A 21,455-nucleotide genomic window follows, 5' to 3' on the forward strand; every position below is an offset into this window, starting at 1 on the left:
CAGCCACAGAACATTAAATGTCCAATTATTACCAAACCCAGTGGATCTCCTTCACACCATTTGCTTGAAAGGATCTCAATCTCTTTTCAGAATGGCCATTTAGGGTGATAAAACATAAGGCCAAGAATCCTGAGATTTGGGTTCAAATCTCGAGGTCATCACAACTCATGTGACACCCGGGCGAGTCATTTAAATTTTCTGAGTCTCAGTTTCCTTATTTTCAGAACAAGGGTGCTATGAACTAAAGGATATATTAATGTTGTAGAATCTTAGAATCTAAAATATGATAGCATCTTAGAGATGACCTGATTTTAAGATCATCTGTGAGGCACTTTGGAGGTCAACTATCCCAACTCCCTCATATTAGAGATGAGGACACTGAGGCAAAGAAGTTAATCGGCTGGTCTAAGGTCATGTACCTAGCTACAGGCACTGATTCATTCAACAAACATTTATTAAATCTCCATAGTGTGCAGAACACTGCTAAGGATGTTACAAAATTTAGATAAGAGACATACTGATAAGAAAGGCCTGTGTGCCAGTGGATCTCCCAGAATCCAGGAGTCTGGTTTCTAGCATAGATAAGTTAAATGACTTTCCTTAGATAGAACAATGAGCTTGTGAAAGAATCTGGGGTTGCACTGATGTCTCCACCGACAGTCTATTTTCCTAACCCACGAACATTCTTCACTGACACTGATCTCTGAAGTTAACATTTAACTCACTTTTTTTTCTGTCTAGATGCTTGACACAGACCCCTTTACATTCGAAGAAAAATCCAAGGACTTTTTGGAAGACATGTTGACCATTTAAAGGTGCATATACTTTAATGAAAAATTCTATTTCGATTTCCTGTCACATTTAAAAATTTTTCAAGTTTCAAAATGATTATTTCAGAAGTACCTTGAAAAGTCAAGAGTAGGGGCCTATAAAGCAACCCAAATTAGCATGGCCTGCTCCATAATACTCACCCTCATATGTCGAATCTTCCAGTCGAGACAGCTATTAGTTTCAGTCTACCGACTGGGAAGACACCTAGGTGAGAAGTAAAGTGAATATTTTAGTCACAGATGGCAAACTCTCTAGCCTGCTACTACCTGGGCAACTAGCTGATGACATCTAACAGGGAATCTGTTCATCTCTACTCCAAGACGAAACTCGAATGAGAGCAACTTTACACATCAGGCTCAGAAATGAAAATTAATACAAATTTACAATTTACAATTTACAAATACAAAATTAATACAAATACAAAATTAATGGATACAAATTAACTAAATGACAAATGGGTATTTTGTTAATTTTATAACCAGGTGGAGCCACATTCATCAAACCATGTTAGTAGAGTTGTAGCTGACTTTTTGAAAAAAAAAATGTATTAAAAAGCTAAATTTACATAATAATTAAGGGGTAGTTATCTGTATTGCCACAGAATTTTCTGCTTTAAAAAAGGGTTTCAATGTTGGGTTCCCTTATGCTTCAAGCATATCTCCTTACTTCACTGAAGGTAGGATCTAAGATGGCCATACCCTTTTTCAAAATGCCATGGGTTGCACCAAGTGAGGAGCACCTGCATTTCAAAATGGAAAACACAGTAGAGGTGGGCTCATGACACAAATCATTTAGGCCAAGAGAGCCATGAAACTGGCCCTGCAGGGCACTCAACAAGTCTTCTAAAGGCCATTCTCCTTGGCACCACAAAATACCCACACCAATCTCAATGTTCAGTGAAGTACGAAGTGGTGCCTTGAGTGCACTTCATTAAGACAAATGATGCCAAGCATCATAGAAGATGTTGTTTCTGGCCAGGAGCTTTCAGTTACTGCTCTAAGAGGGGTGAAAAGACAATCCCTCTCTTTTCTTTGCTCTTGCCTAGAACACCTCACAATAGGTGAGGGGTGGGGGGATGTACATTTCCTCCCAATCAAGCCAAGCTAGAGGACCCATGTAGGATTAGAATCCACAGCCTTTGCATTATTAAGACAAGGGTAAAACCAATTGAGCTACAAGAGGCACAGTGGAGATTTTCCCTAAGGTTCTATACCTGGATCCATAGATCATAGAAGGGATTGTAAGGAGCTTGGAGGCAATTTAATCTAATCCCGTCCCTTCGGGGAGAGAGGAAGAAAAATGAGGCCTATACAAGTGAACTTAAGGAGGAAGGTTTTGAACCCAGGCCTTCTGACTCCAAAGCCAGTGAGGCGTCTTCCAATTATACCGTCCTCCCTTTCTCTGAGACCCCTATGCTCAGGAATCACATCATTTAAATAGATTGTAAAAGAATCCTCTACTTTATAAAAAGAGTTTCAGTGTTGGGTTCCCAACATTTCAGGCATGCCTCCTTACTACACTGAAGGGAGGATCTAAGACACCCACACCTCACCTTTGCAAGAAGTCCTTTTTCTCTACCAAGAAATAATAACAAAGATCAACCTTCCAGGTGAGATTCTGAAGCAAACCCTCCTTTTTCATCTTGGACCAATCCTGCCATTCTCCACCTATAGCCTTTACCCCAGACATCCATCCACACACCGAGAATGCAGAGTGGTAATTACAGACATGCTGCATATGTTTAACATCACATAATGCAACAGAAAACTATATGTATAAGAAAGGGAGTCGGGGTTGCCATGGGAACCACAATCCAGTGTTTGGGGCATATGCTTTTAAAATGTGCAGGTCAAATGTCTTCTTGGGAGTAATTGCAGGCAAAGAGAGAGGCAGCCATCAAGCCTGCAAGGACATCTGTATTACAAACAAAGGGGGGCCCAGGTTTGCTTACAAGTCCTTCTCTTACAAGGAGGCAGTGAAACGCCTGGGGAGGCCCAGGTGTAAAGATGAACTTCCAGTTATCAGTGAAGCCCTGATATGGAATATCAGAAAACAATGGTCACACAATTCAGATCCGGAGACGCTAGTGAAAAGCAGGCTCGCTGTTCTACTGCTGAAGTGGGCACAGAAAAGGAGAAGGCGACAAGCATTTGTTTAGTGGAATAAAGACTTGGGGAATCGAGGACCTGCTCTTTGTAGTTTTTTTTTTTCTCATGATAACTAAACAATATTTGGCTTTCAGAAATCGATGCATTTTGATGGCTGCTGGCCCACCTGGGGGCCAGATTCAGAGCTGACTCTTCTCTGGGTACTGACTTTTATTGGGGAAAAAATGAAGGAATGCCCTTCTTCTCCATGATCCCCTAAAATAAAAATATGAGGGAGCAAATAAAGCTTAGAGAAAAGAAATGTAGCCGTGACAATAACAACAATAGAACCCAGGCAAAGTCGGAAAAAGAAACTCAGGTGAGCGATGACGACACAAAGCGATTTAAGCACGGGGCAGTGACCTGGCGAAGTGGATGGAGCGGGAGACTCAGGGGGTGTATCTGTAACTATATCCGCACCCACATGTGCACACATGATAGACAGATAGATGACATAGCACCGTGAGATCCTCCACACATTTGAAGTACTCTTTCTCTAGTTAATAATAGTGATGATAATAAAGATCAACATCACGGATGAGATTTCATATGCACATATATATATATAAATTTTATGGATGTGCATATTTATATATTTATGTATGTGTATATTTTATGTATAGTATATGTGCATGCATGCCTATATACACAATACATATATACATCATACCTAGACACAGACACATACATGCATACATGCATCATGCATATAAACATGCATGCATATAGAATGGAATGATGATGTAGAAGATAGAGCACAGATCTGGAGTCAAGAAGACCCGAGTTCATATCCTGCCTCAGACAAGAGCTGTGTGACTAGGCATCTCACTTAACCTCTGTCTTCCTCAGTTATCTCGACTGCAAAATGGAGATCATAATAGAACCTGCCTCAGAGGTATTGTGAGGACCAAATGAGGTCATCTTTGTAAAAAGTGTTCAGCACAGTGTTTGGCGAATAGTAAGTACTTAATAAATGCTTATTCCATCATCTTACATTCTATAGCTCTTCCAGCTCTAAATCGACGCATCTATGAACAATTTAAACTTTCTTCTCAACTTCTATTTCCTTATGTGAAAAATCAGCTAACTGACAGGTGGTTGTGAGAATCAGATGTTAGAATATCTGTAACAGCACCTTACAAACTTTAAAAGGCAATATAAATTCTAGCTAGTACAGTTACTTTAATTCATTTCAATTTATTCACAGAGATACTTATACATAGGCATAAATACATATATCTACATGCATACCTATACATACATACACATGTGTGTAAATGTATAAACATATACATGCATGCCTAGATGTACACATACACCTAGACATGCACACATATTTGTGTAGAGATATACATATACACACAAATATACTGAGTTTGTTTTCTTATTTAGTCTCAACTGTGGTTAAATTTTTTGGTTGAGTTTGATACCTGATTCACTTTAATGTAAGTAAATCTGCCACAAAACAGGTTGCAATACCCCTGACAGTATGGTTCCTTCTAACTGAAAACCATCGGGGGTTTTCTCTGTGTTTCTGAGAAATATCGATTTTGAGAAGTCCAGTTTTACCAAAATCCAGACACTTAATTTCTCAAGCCATTTATTTGCAATTTTTTTGGGGGGGTGGGGTGAGGAGGGAGAAACCAGTAAGCTAATTTCAATAAACAGTGATTTCTTATTGTGTGCTTGGCATATAGTAAGGGGTTTTTTTTGTTTGTTTGTTTTTCATTCAATTTACCATCTAGCTTACAATCAGAAGCAGAGTCAGCTAGCGAAAACGTATCGGTGGGTTGGCAGATTTTTCTTCACTCACCTACAAAGCTGAGATAAACATCCTGTTGTGGCATGACAGTAGGCTTCAAAAATCCCTTCGGTCACCCTACGTCAGTAAGCCTGCTGAGCGGGGTCACACAGAAGAAGAGTTTGTCAGAAACCACAAGCACCTATTGCTTCAAACCTTAAATCGAAATAAAACCCTCCTGTAGTGAATAATTCTAAGTAAATGAGGAATCTATAAACCACTAAATCTGTTCCTTGATTCATTTAGTTATTGAGGGGATATTTCATGCCCTATAGCAGCAGCAAGCAACCCCAACACACACGTTCCTGAGTGGTTGATACACATGCTGGGATGTACCCAGTCACAGCTCAACGGAACATTTATTAGGCACCAACCTAGTTCCTGGTGTCTGTCCCCCCAGGCATGTCTCCAATATAACAGCTGGAATCCACCTCTTTTGCATAATAGTTGGCATTTTATATAACCCTTTGAGGTTTGCAAAAGCACTTCCAGGTACATCATCTCATTTGAGCCTCACAACTCTGTAAGGTAGCTACTACTATAGATGAAGAAACTGAGGTTCAGAGAGTGCATATATGTCCCCTTCCCCCACCAAGGGACTGAGAGACTGTGTATGTGTGAGAGAGAGAGACAGCGAGAGAGAGAGAGAGAGAGAGAGAGAGAGAGAGAGAGAGAGAGAGAGAGAGAGAGGGAGAGAGAGACAGAGACAGAGACAGAGACAGACAGAGATAGGGAGAGGGAGGGAGAGAGAGAGAGAGAGAACTCTATTCATTGTAGCACACATATGGAAATAAGGTATTTATCCAAATGAATAAACTGTGGCACATGAACATTATGGAATATTACAATGAAACTGCAAAAAGCTGTATTTGAAGTCTCAATACCTGAGGTCAAATACTGACTTTGCCACTGCACTCCCAGCTCTAAGAGAGGCATTCAGTTCCTTCAGCTATAAAATGAGGCTGTTAGACTATAGGGGTCTTTTATAGTCTAAAAATCCTATGGTTCTATTAACTATGTGATTAAAGTAATTCACACTAAAGTATGAATGACTGGGTAGGTTTAACTCTCTATATAAGGTCACTTCTCATTTTAAAAGGAAAAATATTCACCCAACTGAATTTCTAATTCATGGAGGGGGAATCTTTGAGCAGGGGGACCTACTGGTATTCCTTGCCTACTCTCCCAGCCCCAACCCTCCCCTCACACTTGTATAGCAGCTATAGAGCCCCACCCTGACTCAACCTTGCTAATAGCTCTGTGCCCCCACAGATTAGTAAGGGCTGAATCAGAGTGAATCACAAATTTAAAAAAAAAAAAAGATCTAGAAAACTTCAGGAGGGGGGAAGCAGATCCCATGGTTCTCAGACCCTTTATTTCTAATAATAAAAACAACTCCCATTTATAGGGAGCTTTAAATTTTTCAAAAGAGCAGCCCCTTGCCCCTGCATGGGGCACCCAATCCGCTTCCTCTGTTTCTTCCTCTTCTCTTGGCATCATAATATGACAATGTCACAGAATCATCTCTCCCCCCTAACCATGCTCCATCAGACCCATCAGGATTGCTTTAAGGAAAAGGTGTCTCATCACCTTGGATATTATGATTGTATTCCCAGAAACAACTTTAATGGATTAAAAAAACGAAACTATTTCTACCAGGAACTTCAGATGAGAAAACATGTTTGTTTGTTTTTTTTCTATTATTCCCAACTAGCTTTCAACAATACATCATCTTCTGAAAGAATCCAAATTCTGCTGGTGGGGACAATTTGTTTTTGTTTTTGGCTTTAGAACAAAAGGGATTGGGGATGAGATGAGAAAGGACAGAGCAGGGAAAAATTCTTCCAGGTATTTTTCAAAGTGACAAAATGAAGTGTAAATAAGCTAAAATAGATGACACTTTCTCGGTTAAATACACCTATGATCTAAAATAGGTGTGGGGAATCTGCAGCCTCAAGGCCATGTGTGGCTCTCTAGGTCCTCAAGTACAGCCCTTTGATTGAATCCAAACTTCACAGAACATATCCCCTTAATAAAAGGATTTGTTCTGTGAAACTTGGACTCAGTAAAAGGCTTCACCCAAGGACCTAGGAGGCCACATGTGGCCTCGAGGTCACAGGTTCTCCACCCCTGAAATCACTGGAGTAAATCATGGTGATAAAAGGAATCTCACTTTCCTAAGTAAAACATTTTTCCTAAGCTAACTGGAAATGTAATTGCTTACTAGTTTGTGTGTGTGTGTGTGTGTGTGTATGTATATATAATGTATATATGCATATATATGTGTATATATATATATGTATGTCTCAGTTCTTACCTTCATGCTATGACCACCCAAAGCAAGAAGTCATCCAACCAGACTTGTGTTAAATGATGCAGAGCAAAATAAGGAAGACATTTTACACAGTGGCCACACTGAGAGCATTAATCAATGCTTGTTCATTTACTGGTTGGTCAGTCAATGAAGTGGCCAATCACAACTTCAGAAGACTAATGGCTAAGCATATCCCTCAAGTCCTGGGAGAAAAATGGTGGACTAGAGGAGGGAAATGAGCAGGATATTTTTAGACATTTTCATGGAGTTGATTTGTATTTCCTGACTATGCTTGTTACTAGGAAGATCTCTACTGGGGATATAGGGAGGATCCGGTCAGTGGGATGTGAAAGTGAGGTTATATATACATATACATATATATATATATGTATATATATATATATAAACTTATTACAGCATGCTGTACCTTCATAGGTAAGAAATAATAATAATTTTTTTTTAACGGGAGAGGGGAAGAGAAAAGAAAGCTGTCACTGACTCCATGAAATAGTTGAACCTAGTAACTTAAAAACCTCCAGCAAAACTGAGTACTTAGTATCTCTCAACTCGTCTGCTTTGGTGAATAAAAGGGCAAATACAACTACTATGTAAAACCAAATAGAATTTAATTATACTTCCATGTCTTGATACTTTTAAGGATCTGTGATCTTGATATAGGCACTGCTTCCAAAAACTGCCAATCAGAAAGGTGCATCTAAACCTTCTCATGTAAACTTTTCCATGTCATTCCATAAATTCTTGGAGAATTTTAGGGGGAAAGATTTGGGCTCAACAAAAGGAGAACTTCTTTCCAAATTTGAGCTGTGCAAAAATGGAATCGATTTCTTGGGGAGGAAAGGGTGATGGGAGAAAATGAGGTAATATAGTAAACTCACTGGAGGTCTTCAAGAAGTGGCTGAATTTCCACTTTTTCCTTGTCAAGATGTCACAGGTTGTATTCCTGATATTGGACGAGACCATCTGTTAACTCTTGCCAACATTCAGATTACCATCCAGAACCTCGATTCTTATAATATAAACAATTCCCATTTATATGGAGCTTTAAAATAAAAAAAAAACACTTTCTAATGGGTAACATTCAGTTCAGATGTCAAAGTTTTGTAACTCCAGTAATCATAATTTTACTTGTAAATGTCATAAAAATACCCAAAGCACACTGCTACTTCTTCCAGCCTTCTAAGTCAGGATAAATCTTTATAAATTGCATTTTTCAAGAAAAGGAGGGTAGTCTTTTCTTCAAAACTGTGGATTAGGTTTTTTTATGCCTAGCCCTTTGTCTGACTAGATTAAAGGTACAGTATTTCTTTAAAATAATAGTTACAAGAAAACAGGAACTGATAAATATTCATAGGTGCATTGAATTGTTATATTCCAGGACTCTGACCAGCATCAGCAAAGCCATTCCTGGTAGGTAGCCAGAAAAGGGTAGCCATATGGAATTTTAACACCTCTATTCAGACTGTAAGAAGCCAGGCAAATTTGCATTTCTTAGCTGGAAGAGAATTCTTTCAAACAGATTTTTTAAAAATAAAAAGACAAGAACAATGAGCTACCTTGCTCTAACTCTTCTGTCACTACAGTAATCTATAATTATCATTACATTTGTAAAGCACCGTCCAAAATTCCTATGAAATATGCTAATGAAATGATCACTGCTACAACTAATTTTTCCAAAGCCCAGGAGGCCAACAAACTCAACAGCACCTCTCCACATCACAAGCTTTACCATCGTTGCTGTTACCTGCAAAGCTTGCTTCCACCCATTTCTTTCCATGGACTGACCGCCATTGTGGCTGTTACTTTTTAAGTTGAATTAAGCCCCGTTCAAGCCCATTAAGCCCTTAAAATCAGGTTTTCTGCTGGTTGTCTTTCTAGACAGACATCTTTTCTAAACCCTCATTGTTTAAGTATCATCTAACCCAATCCAATCCAAAAAATACTTATTAAGGACAACAGCAGTCTAGGTATGATGGTACAGGCCCATAATGCAGCAATGCATGCAGCACAGTAATGCATGCAGTGCATGCAGGCAGGGAGGATAAAGCTGGCTGAGCCCTTTGAGTTCAAGAGTCCTGAGCTGCTGTTAAGCTGATCAGATGCCTGGCCCAAGTCTGGCGTTAATATGTTGACCTCCTCCCTCCATTCCCATCCCAGCAGTTGGGAACCAGCAAGTTGCCTAAGAAAGAACAAACCAGCCCAAGTCAGAAAAAGAGCAAAGCAGTTTCAGAGCCAACCAGACTGGGACTGGATCAGCAAATGACTTCATGAACTCCAGCCTAGGTGAGATTGGAAGACAAAGTCTTAAAAGCAAACCAAACAAACAAACAAAAAAACCTACCCTGGACTCAGTGAAAGGAGTTCCAAAGACAAACAGATAACAGCCTAGGGATGCCATGAGTCATTTCTCTTAGTGAACACAGCTCTCAATATTTTTTTTCCTTTGTGTGTGTGTGTTTGCGCACGCGCGCGTGTGTGTGTGTGTGTGGTGTATACACTGTATATGTGTATGTGACTATATTATAATCACAAAGAAAAATACATATTTATGTGTATACGTGTACGCATGTATGTATGTATGTATGTATGTATGTAGAAAGAGAAAAGGTGGCTGATTAATGAGTAGTGAATGGCAGTCTCTTTCTTCCTGTTTCTCCTTCTCTCTGCATAGGCTGATATCCCAAAAGGAAGAAAAAAGTCAACTCTGCACATATTTCCTTTGACTTGGCTTATATCTCAAAACAGAAGCTACAAAACCTCAGTGAGAAGAAATCATAACAGCTATTCCCACTTTTTTATTTGATGCAGCAAAGCTAGTGAGGATGACGATCCAGGTCTGGATCAAACGCTGCAGGTGATCTAATCCAAATGCATTCATTTTACAGACAGGAAAAGAGAGGCCCAGGGAAGTTAAGGGAGTTGCCCAAAATCACACAGGTAGCAAGGAGCAGAGCCAGGATGACTCCAAGTTCAATGATCTTTCCATTTGGGGGACATTCTTTTTCTTCTCTTTGGCTTAAAACAATAAACGCAGAACTCTCAAAGGAAAGTCATGACTTTTAATAATTGTTCTGCCTTATCCCCTGCCAGACAGACATACAGGATTACATTGTAATCTGTAACACATGCAGATTTGCTTCAGCATATGCCCTATTTTTTGTTGTTTTATTTTTCTGTTGTTTTATTTTTGTGTGCTGGTTTTCAGTTTTTAAAAAATTTGCTCATTTTACTTGACCCTTGATTACTTAAGGCATACCTATTTCCATCACTGTAGCTGACATCTGTACTAATTCTATTGCACCCATCTTCCTATTAACAACTGGACCTTCATTCACTGATTTATTCTCTAAATCCCTACCAGTACCTCTTTTTAAAACTTTTAACTCCATCTTCAAATTTGCTCCAAAGAAGAAGTCCCAGCTTTGCTGACCTACAGGAATTTGGACTTTGGACCATTTAGAATGTTGATTTGCTTTCAGCAGAATTCTCATTTATGTTCCTTGGGGAAAAAGAGAGATAGGTAGACAGATAGACAGACAGACAGACAGAAACAGAAATATCCTTTCCACACCTCCAGTAGTAGGGAAGGGCATGTCCACAAACACTTTTGTGCAGGATACAATTCCAATGGTGAAAGTGGGCCTATCTAATCCCCAGAAAAATACCAACATTTCACACTCCCCAGCCCCATGAGGCTTTGACATTCCTCACTGTCTCAGCAGTAGTTTGCTATTTCTGGCTCCCAAGATCAATCATTTCACTTATTCTGACCTTACAAACTTTATTTCATGCCTGTCAACCATGAAAATATCAACTGTTATTCATTCAGACAATGCATACTCAATGTAAACCAATGTATTCTTCATGAATTCTAACCATACTATGGATACATTTTGAATTTTTTTCTTTTTATTCATGGTAACTTATTTTAAAACACATTGTAACCCAATCATGGAATGAAATGCCTAGAAACTCACTAGCATAAAATAATACTTTATATTTGTATAACACTTTATAATTTACTAAGTTCTTTTGCATATACTTTCATTTATATCTCAAGATAATGCCATGAATCAATAAGGTCTCCACATTACTTTGCTGATGAAGAAATTAACTTTAAGCCCCAAGTCACTGATCCAATAAGTAGCAATGTCTTCACTAAAACCTCGGGCATCATATCTCCTAAAATCTAGCACTCATTTTCCACAATACTTCTCTGATTCTTATTTCACCCAAAAGCTACTCCCAAACGCTGGCAGCATCAGCAACATAATTTAAACTTCTGGAAGGCAAAGACTTTCACTTTTGCTTTTCCATACCCTGAATTTCGTTAGCTCTGTGCCAGGCACAATAGTTAGGCACTTAAGGAATGCAGGTATTACTGAATGAATATTTGAAATGGAAATGATATCAGCATTATGCTAAAAAGTCATTTTCCCTCATGAAGGGATTGGCCTTTAAATCCTTTGATCTGTAACAATTCAACTGATATTTTAATGGATACAATTTTAATCACTCATCCCTCATTTTCTGTGTATTTTTGTTGACTCCAAGCCCCAAGACCATTTTAGAAGTTGTATTTTACATTTCTCTAAGTTAAACGACATACACTAATGATGAAGTATTTGGGATGAGCTCCTATCAATGCTCCATGGACCTGTTCCTGTTTCCCCTCAAAGCATTAGCAATCCAAGTGATTTGTGCCATATTAATGGTTCTCTACAAACCATACTACACATATAAAATCCAATTCCCTGGTGCAAAAGCTGGCCATAATTTGGTTGACAGGAAAATTGTTTCCCTCTAATGCAAAAACTGCAGAAGGGAATCTTACCCAAATTACATCTGTGCTTTAAAGTAGTTAGTACACCAAGCAATCTATAAAGTAATTGATAGATAAGGTTCAAATAAGATTAGCTTTTCGTCATCCTGTCAACCTCATTACTAGACTATCTCCATTGACGAGGAAGCCCCAAAAAGTTGTCCAGAGTTCTCACTGGGAAGGGAGAGAGGTTCTCCATATATATCTATCATTCTTTAGGGCATATTTCCTTTAGATGTCATTGATGTGTACTTCACACCTATTTAAACATTATACCTTGAGAAGGAATATCAGTGGTAGAAACTAGAGAGTGGAAAATACCACTGGCCATGCCAAGTATCATGGATGGAGGTTGCAGAAAACAAAAACAAAAACAAATATAGACGGCATCTGCAAAAACTTTCTAACAATTCAGAGCTATCCCAGAGGAAAGGGATACCTCAGGAGGAGGGGCTCACCTCTACCTCCTTCTGAAAGGTCTTCAAGTGAGACTTGAATAAAGTTTTTTGGTTAAGTTCTAAGAAGAATTCCTTTTCAGAATGGGTTGAATTGGTGGCCACCAAGGAGAAAGCAACCTCTCAAAAAAAATCCCAGGGGCAAAAGCAGGTGAAATAAGTCTAAAAACATGACTATCTGATTAGACAGTTGCCTACCTGAGTCAACCTCATTCAATCTTTAGATCTAAGCAGATGCTACCATGGTGCTCCCCAGGAACCTGGCTTTTACTCCATTTGTGAAGGGTTGCTAGAACTGAGCATCTAATTAGCTCCGATGGTATTATTAATTTAGCAATGAAATATCTTGACCTTCCCATAGTGCTAAGCCTCAGAATAAAGAAAAATGTTTGGCACTTCCTTGGGTACTCCTGATACGTATTTTCCTAGAACAGAAAACAGTAAAGCAAATGACAGAAATTAAGTGGTTCCTGGAAAGCTGGCTAAGGATGCTGTAGCTTCATTAGCAAATGCATATCTGGATACTACATCCAGACTAAATATTAAACCACTAACAAAAATTTCCCCCAAACACCTTTTATATCATGAAAGCAAGTTAACCTGTTTTTCTAGAAATGAAAAAAAGGCAAATAGATGAATCCCAACGATACAGCTTATACCTAGTTAGCACTTTTCAAAATTCCTTGTGTCACCTGATCCTGGAAAGAAAAAAAATCCCTGGGAAACAAGTAGTACAAGTATCATACTCCCCACCTCATCAATGAGGATGTCATAGGTTCAGAAAGATCACCCAGCCTAGTGAATGACAGGGCTGGGGCTTGAACCATGGTCTTCCAATTCCAATCCATGGTAACATCTCTTTTAAAAAAATCCACATTTGATCATGTTTTAAGTATTCTCTTTTCAGAAAAAAAAAATGAAACAAAATTGCTGATTCTTCAAATTTAGCCTCTATGTCCAACCACAACACAAACATCACATTGATTTTGGCTATCTTCATACATTGATATGGATTGTCAAAGTGATGATGTGCAGATACTGATAACATGGCTAAATAAATGTATTGATCAAGCAAAGACCAATCACTCTGTAGATAGTGTTCATAACAACTGTACACGATCTCTTCAGATAAATCACAAAAATCACAGAACTTTAGGGCTGGAAAAAACCTCAGAGGCCATGCAGCCTAAGCCATATTTAAATGTGCATCAACCCCAGAAGGCACTTTGTTCTAAATGTTACCTGGTAAAACTGGTGCTCTAGACATTTAAATAGATAAAAATCAGTGATAGCAATCTGACTAGTGAATAATAATCAAAAGCTTCCCATTTCTTCCCATGTTTCTGAACAATTTGCTACAGGTGCACATGAGGCCAAGGCCTTGGTTGGTTATGCTTTTCCAAATGAAAGTTTTGGCAAAGACACTGGGCACAACCTAACGATGAAGGCCTCCAAAAACACTTTCCCAAATACATTCCCTTTCCTTCCTTCCCCCCACCACCTGATCCCTCACAAAATGAAGTCCTTATTTCAGTGGCTAGAGTTAAATAAGAGCAGTTAAGATGATTCTTCGAATCACTAGCCAACTGCTATGTGAGGCTTCTTCTTCCTATCCAATCTACTCAGGAGCTCTTTTTTTTTTTGATAGGAGCTTGGTGGTAAGCGGTCAGAAACACTTAAAAATACTCTAAGCATATTTTAGGATGTTCATAGGCTATTATGCCCATTACTAATTAAAGGCTACAAACTGCTTGAAAATACGACTTTTAAGAAAGCTACGGAGATCAGTTTCCCCAAACATATGTGAATACTAACATCAGACAACATATTTCAGACAAATTAGAGAACCGTTCTCCTTAGGTACAGACAATCCACAATTTTAAACTGGTGATAGGAAGATTTATCTCTTAAAAGTTGGAGGATGGTACCAGGAAAAGGAAAGAAGGGAAAAATAATACTCTTTGAAATGCCCTATTTTCTTAACAGCAGTCAGCCTGGGACCAAAAGGTACAGCAGTTAGGAAGCCGCTGGGGCCAAGTGTAAGGCTCAGTCCTAACTAAAGGGACCTTTTGTAGCTAATTTCTATTTTGACAGGTGGCAGGTAGCCTGATGCTAACCTCTCACCCAAGACAGCTTCCCTCCTCACTGCAAATCACCAGCCTTAGTCAATTTCAGCAAGCCTCCTCAATCAACACCAAAAAGCTGACAAGGGCTTCCTATTATATAACTCTCAAACTCTTTTTTTCTTCTTTTTCTTTCTAAACTCCCTCAAATAAAGACATTGTTCAATGTCTCCCAATTTTGTCAAGAGAATGGCAGGAACTATGCACCAAGAAAGCTAGCTTTTTCTCTGCTTCAAACATACCCCACACAAAATCACTTTTACTGAACACCCAAAAAGCATTTATTTTCCATTACTCAGTAAGAGCATATTAAAATCTTCTTTCCTGCTGTTCTAATCTAAAAGGAATTTAGTCATGCAAGTGACTAAATTCTGTGGGAAGCTGGTAACTGCTGCAAGCAACCTATTTCATTTGCAATTTCATTTTTCAAATATCCCCCATCAGTATTATATACATTTTTGGTTTTGATCCAGACCTGTAATTTTAGCTGGGTGGGAGCTCCTAGTGGATAAACTTTCTTCCTTGAGGCAGATCTGGCACTCCTGGAACTCAGTCTGAGTTGCCTACGGGCACTGAAGGGTTAAGGGGCTTAGCCTTTTCCAGATACAGCTAGAACATGTCAGTGGTATAACTTGAAGCCAGGATCTTCCAAAACCAAAAGCTGGCCCGCTATCCATCACAATCTTGCTACCTTTCAAAATCACCCCCATTTACTATTAAAAAGTACTTCTATACATTCTTAAAGGGAAATTATTTTCATTATGGTTTAGAATAGTCACTGATGTCTCTTCCAATTCTTAAATTTTATGAACTAGATACTTGGCAATGTTTTATGTCAACGCTTTCCCAACGAAATGACATAAGTCATTGTCATCTGCTACCTTGCACACACACCCACACTTGGCATTTTTTAAAAATGTATGACAGTTGGTAATACCAGTTTTCTAAACTTCTGAGGACAGAGCTGGATCCCAGGCCTTCCGAAGTGTGAATCTTTTTTCAGCTTTCTTTAATGTGGATTAATGAAGAGTTTTACATTTTCAGACTCAGAAGAATGTTTAAGCATAGGGACCATCCCCAAGATGGACATCATCAAGTAGCTTATTACTTTCATTAATTTGAGCATTTATAAGGCTACATTTAAAACAAATATTGCCCCATTAGCTCGATTTTAGACATTAAACCTAATTTTTAAAAAAATGGGGGGGGGGGTTAGGCAGAACCTTCATACCAGAAGTTCTATATTCCTAGATTATATTTACATATCTAATGTAGATGAGCAAAGAATACAACTCATAAAGGCATATGTGCTAGCACAACTTTAATTAGACCTCTAGCTTGCACTGACTAATAAATGCATCCCTCTATGTTTTTATCTACTCGTCCAGGTCAAAACTACCTCAATTACTCTTTCATATGCATACACATGGGGCAGCTAGGTGGTACGGTGGATAGTGCAACAGGCCTGGAGTCAGGAGGCACTGAGTTCAAATCTAGCCTAAAATACTTACTAGATGTGTGACCCTGAACAAGTCACTTAACCCTATTTGCCTCAGTTTTTTCTCTGTAAAGTGAGCTGGAGAAGGAAATGGCCACTCCAGTATCTTTGCCAAGAAAACCCCAAATGGGGTCACAAAGAGTCAGACATGAATAAACAGCTGCAACAGGCATGGGGTGAGGATGAAGCAGGGAAAGAAAAAGGGAGAAGACCACTGATAAAACCTTCCATTAAAAATTTAGATCTCTAATTTTTTAAAAAAGAATAATACACCTAGAGACAGCCCATCATGGTAGACAGAGAACTGAGCTTTGAAACCCCAAGACCAAGGTTCAAAGCCTGCCCCCCACCCACTTTCACTTGTGTGATCCCAGGCAATTTATCTAAATTCTGTGGGCCTCAGGCAACCCCCAACCTAAATCACAGAGACTAGCATTCTAAATTAGCATGAGGAATTCCCACAGGAGGAATCCCCACCTTGCCCCCCAAGCTGAATGCATCCCATCCTAGTACAGGGGAATAGATGGATTCCAAGAGCCCCGGTTGAAGTACAGCTTCAGACACTACTTGTCCCCCAACAGTTGGGGCAGTCATCTGATTTCCAGGAGCCAGAGTGCCCTCTGCTACAAGGAGGTGAGATCACAAGGCCTCAGAGGTCAGAATTGCAAATTTTAGCTCTGTTATTCCAAGATCCTTCCAAATTAAAAAGCCAGATTTGCTCTGCCAATTCTCCAGAAGTAACTGATAGTCAAAGTTTGTCTGCCATTTTCTTTAGTCTACAGAAAGCCTGTTAGCCAAATCTAACTCTCCAGAGAGGTAAGGTCCCATCTACAACCCATGGCCTAACGAACTACTCAGTATAACTTAAGACTTGGAAACTTTTAAATGTGATTTGGGTTTCACCCTTTACTCCCCACCCCCACATTTTTTTCAAGGAAGTAACATTTCACATCATATGGGCCCACAACTTTCTAGAAATAGATAATACATTGACCAGCTGAAATGGTTTCCCCCCTTTCTTACCCTATGACAAACTACTATAATTTCAAATAGGACAAATGTTATAGCTGCCCCTCACTATAATCAAATGCTGAACCCACAACTCTGGACTTTCTCATCCTGGTTTTGTTCCCAGTCTTAAGAACTGAAGGCAGCATTGCAACTCATTTATGATCCCATGAACCCCACCCACTTCACCAAAGTACTTCTATCTATCCTCAGGCCTGGATAAAAACATTTTCAGATTAAGTCATGACTCTTCCCATATCAGCCTGGACAGCTTATTACTTCATACAATGCATAAAACCAAACCCAACAAAAACACAAACAGGACTTTGGGGTTTGCATTTTTTTTTAAAAAATGGTATTTGTATTAAAAGTCTTTAAATGAATAGACAACCATTAAACGCATGTCTGGAATTAAAATTACAATTAGTTAGAATCTGCTTGGTACATCACAACATTAAAATTTTGCTCTTGGCTGGAGGAATATCCTACAACAGGAAAAAAAAAACAGGGAGGGAGGAAAAAGGGCACTAAAATACCTGAAAATTTAAATTAGGTGAAGCCAGGAGCACTCGCAAGACATGGAAATTACATGTAAAAGGCTCCGAAAGAAATCAAAAGAAATTCCATGAACAACAGGCCATTTTGTCCTGGCTTGTTGGCTATGATTACTGAGAGGAAACTGTTAAGTACTTTGGGGAGTCAGAGCAGATAATGGGATTTTGTGGAACTTTCACAGGTTGGCACGGCTGGAACAGCTGAGTTTTGAAGGCACTCTAGACACAGGGTCGCTGTTGCCCCTGAATCACATTTGAGGAAGTCTTTGTACTATACTTTAAAGATCTGGTCATCAAAATCAGTTATTGCCAACCAAAAGGAAACGCTAAACCCAAACAAAACAAAATTAACAAAGCACCCCACCAAAAAAATGTGCAGATTTGTAATTTTTCACAGCTGATAAAAGAAAAAAACAACCAACACTCCCTCTCTCCCCCAGACTCCCATTTGATACAGTAGGTAAACAAAATAGATTTTTTTTCCACAAATATCAGCAGATACTTTCTGGCACTCCACACTGCATTGGCACCAGTGTAAACAGTCCAAGTTCAGTTGTGCAATACTTCAGATTGGATACACTGTAACAATAATCCAACTTTGCATAGAAATCCTCAGAATCCTAATCAGTCCCAGGGTTGCACTTCCAGGCTGCCAGAGAAGGCAGTCAACCCTCACTTCCAGCACACACACACATACACACATGCCTGGAAACGGGGTCTCTTCCTCTCCTTTCATTTCTTCACAGGCTTTTCCTGTACTTCCTTTCACGGTCCAGGTACTTAAATCTTCCATTTGGAAAGTGGTTGTTGACAAGCCTTTTTCTCTCCCATCTTCCTCCTGCTCCCATCCCTTCCCTCCAGATTGAAACTTTTTTTTTTTTTTTAGCCTGGTGTCAAGTTGCCAATATAGCTCTCTAACGGCTGCCTTAAGTGGGAAAACAGGCAACTATCAAAGAAATCCACGAGAGGAATGCACATGCTTGGAAAGCGCCACATTTCCACCCAGGTTTCAGATGTTAAATTCAAGACAACTCCCCCAACCCCCATGACACTGAGCACTGGGGCTCGTCAGCTGCAGTTGAAATAACCACGAGCCCCCACCTGGAACACACCTTGTACGATGCAAAGTTGTTTCCAATCTTAAAATAATTAAAAAATCACATTGAGAAAGAAATATTGTGTTTTGCTTTCGCTTTTTTCTTAAAAAAAAAAAAGAAACCAATAAAAACTCAAACCAAAGCACAAGCCCGAAGGAAGACGCTCCCCCCCACCCCTTGTTTTCAGAGAATCACGCAGGAAGAGCAGCACTGGTCGTCCCCGTTGGGCTGAGCCGCATAGTTCATCTGGCGGACAATCTCCGCGAACAACTCGTCCACCGAGGCTTTATTTTTGGCCGACGTCTCGAGGAAGGGGCAGCTCCACTCCTCGGCCAGGGCCTTGCCCTCCCCGAACGAGACCTCGCGCTCACCCTCCAGGTCCACCTTGTTGCCCACCAGGATCATGGGCACCCGTTCGTACCTCTTGACGCGGATGATCTGGTCACGCATGGGCTTGATATCCTGGAAACTCTGCTGGTTGACCAGGCTGTAGACAAGGATGAAGCCCTGGCCGTTTTTGATGTACAGGTCCCGCATGGACGCGAACTGCTCGGTGCCCGCCGTGTCCAAGATCTCCAAAACGGACGGCGACGAGTCCACCTCGATCTCCTTGCGGTAGAAGTCCTCGATGGTGGGGTCGTACTTCTCGATGAAGGAGCCCGTCACGAACTGCACGGTGAGGGCCGACTTGCCCACTCCGCCCGAGCCCAGCACCACCACTTTGTACTCTCGCATGGCTTCTTACCCCCCCCCCCCTCCCCGAGAGTCTCTCCCGCTCTCGGCCTCCCTCCGGCCTGGGCCCCCCGGGGGGCGTGGGGGCAGAGGGGGAAGTAGTGGGGCCGGCGCAAAGCTTAGCTCGGCTCCTGCCCGGTGCCCTCTCCTAGTACCCAGTGGGGGAGGAGGGAATGGGGAGAGAGAAAGCGAAGAACCCCCAAAGAACTGGGGGTGGGTGCGGGTGGGGGGCGGTCGCCCACCCCGGCGAAGCTTCACTCGGGCTCCGTGCCCTGCATTCAGGCGGCGGCGGCTGGGACACGGCTAGCAAGCGGCCGGCGGTGGCGGGCGCAGGGACAATGCCCTGGCTAGTGAACGAGCGGGCGATCGGCCGGGCACGGACTGCGGCCGGGGCCGGGGCTGCTGCTGTTGCGGTTGCTGCTGCGGCGTTTGGGGCTGCTCCTCACCCGCGGCAGCGTTGGGAGGAGGGGTGGCAGAGGCTCTGGCACTGGCGGCGGTGGCAGCAGAGGCAGGGACGGGTGCAGGCTGCGGAGGCGGCTGCTAATTGCGCCCCAGCCCCGAGCGCGTGGTGCATGAGTCCCCGTGGTGCCTGCCTCCTTCCTCCAACAGCCCCACGGTCCGTACCTCCCTCCCCAGCAGCCCTGGGAGTGCTCGAGCTTCCTACTTACAGCCCCAAAGCTGCCCTGCCTTAGTGAGCATGCCCAGTGAGGGGGCGCTGAGTCGTGGCGAGGCTGCCGGGGGGGAAGGATTCCGCTTTTCCGGGTTTTCCTAGAGGGCCGGGGCAGGGGCGGAGCCAAGAGAGCTGCGGGCTCTGGGCTGGGACTGAGTCTCTGTAGCTGGAATGGGGGCAGATAGAGTGCCAGAGATGAGCACATGGGCTTTGGGAAGGGCAATTCCGGGATAGGGACTATTTCATTTATGCCGTCCTAGCAAGAGGGTACGAAAGGGGTCCTGCATCCAGATGCCCATAACACCGGGCAAGCAGATGGAGAAATGACTAAGTGACCGGAGACGCGCTGGAGGGCAGTTTTACTGGGGGAAAACCGGGATCCAGGATACCCTCCTCCCCATTTGTGTGTGCAGGGGAAAATCATTAGTTCATGAGTCCAGGAGGCCCCCTTTGGGAGTCGGCGGGGGGGGGGGGGTACGTCTGGAGGTGGGCAGACTCCCGGCCGGCAAGCTTCGGGCTCGGCGCGGGTGCCATTCTCTGGGCTTGTGCTGCACCCCAAGCACAGTGTTGACCCGGGGACATTCCGCATGTATCTTGATGCCCCAGCTGCTACCGGTGCCTCCCCTCTCAAATATCACCTTGTCTTCTCTTGGTATTTATTTTGTAACGATTTTTTTTCCAAGGTACATCCTGTCTTCCCCCTAGGCTGTAAGCCCCCTGAGAGCAGTAACTTGTTTTTATTTTTCTGACCTTGCAGCCCGCAACTGGCACAGAGGAATCGCTTAAAAATTATTTATTGGTTGCTGTAATAACCTTTATCTGTAACTAGAGTTTGCAAAGAGCTTAAAAACTGGCTCAGCAGCGGAAAGAGGCTGAACTGGAATTTGGAGGACCTGGGGTCGGACCCTGGCTTGGCCAGCTGCTACCCTAAGTCCTTTCTTCTTTCTGCACTATGGGTTCTACCTCCCCAAAGCGGGGTAGGAACCTGAGAGGGTGCAGAAGACTGCGTGGCACAACGATTAGGACTGGAGAACCGGGCGGGGTTCAAAGCTCTCTTCTGATGCTTACTACAGGTGTAAGTCAGTTTGCCTCTTTCGTCCTGTTTCCTCCAATGTAAAGTTAGGTTGGGCCAGCATTTTTATTTATTTTCATTCCCCACGGTGGGGATAGAGGCTCCAATCCATGGTGGGTGCCAGTAGCGATGCCCGTTTAGTCTGAGCAGGCAGGGATCGCGGGAGATGCTCCCAGACTTCAAGGCCATACGTTCTCTGCTCCTCCACCACCGCCAACCCCCTCCCTCCCATTCCCCTTAGAAAGCTAAACAAACTGTAACCTTAAGTAAGGTTCCAGACATCACCTTGGAACCCCGAGTTTTCTGATTTCGC

At 41.7% G+C, this 21,455-nt stretch overlaps 1 protein-coding gene across 1 annotated transcript; it reads right to left on the bottom strand.

The window, feature by feature from the left end:
* Nucleotides 1-17,355: 17,355 nt before the first annotated feature.
* RAP2B (RAP2B, member of RAS oncogene family) lies at nt 17,356-20,100 on the bottom strand. Its single transcript, XM_036757421.1, has one exon. It carries the CDS (start codon nt 19,401-19,403, stop codon nt 18,852-18,854), a length of 552 nt encoding a protein of 183 aa, XP_036613316.1. The 5' UTR covers nt 19,404-20,100; the 3' UTR covers nt 17,356-18,851.
* Between the last annotated feature and the right edge of the window lie 1,355 nt (nt 20,101-21,455).

Source organism: Trichosurus vulpecula, chromosome 4 (genome assembly GCF_011100635.1).
Source record: "Trichosurus vulpecula isolate mTriVul1 chromosome 4, mTriVul1.pri, whole genome shotgun sequence".
NCBI lineage: Eukaryota > Metazoa > Chordata > Mammalia > Diprotodontia > Phalangeridae > Trichosurus > Trichosurus vulpecula.

Excerpts from the sequence above, each read along its gene's own strand:
- RAP2B (XM_036757421.1), bottom strand. The coding sequence starts at position 19,403 with ATGCGAGAGTACAAAGTGGTGGTGCTGGGCTCGGGCGGAGTGGGCAAG.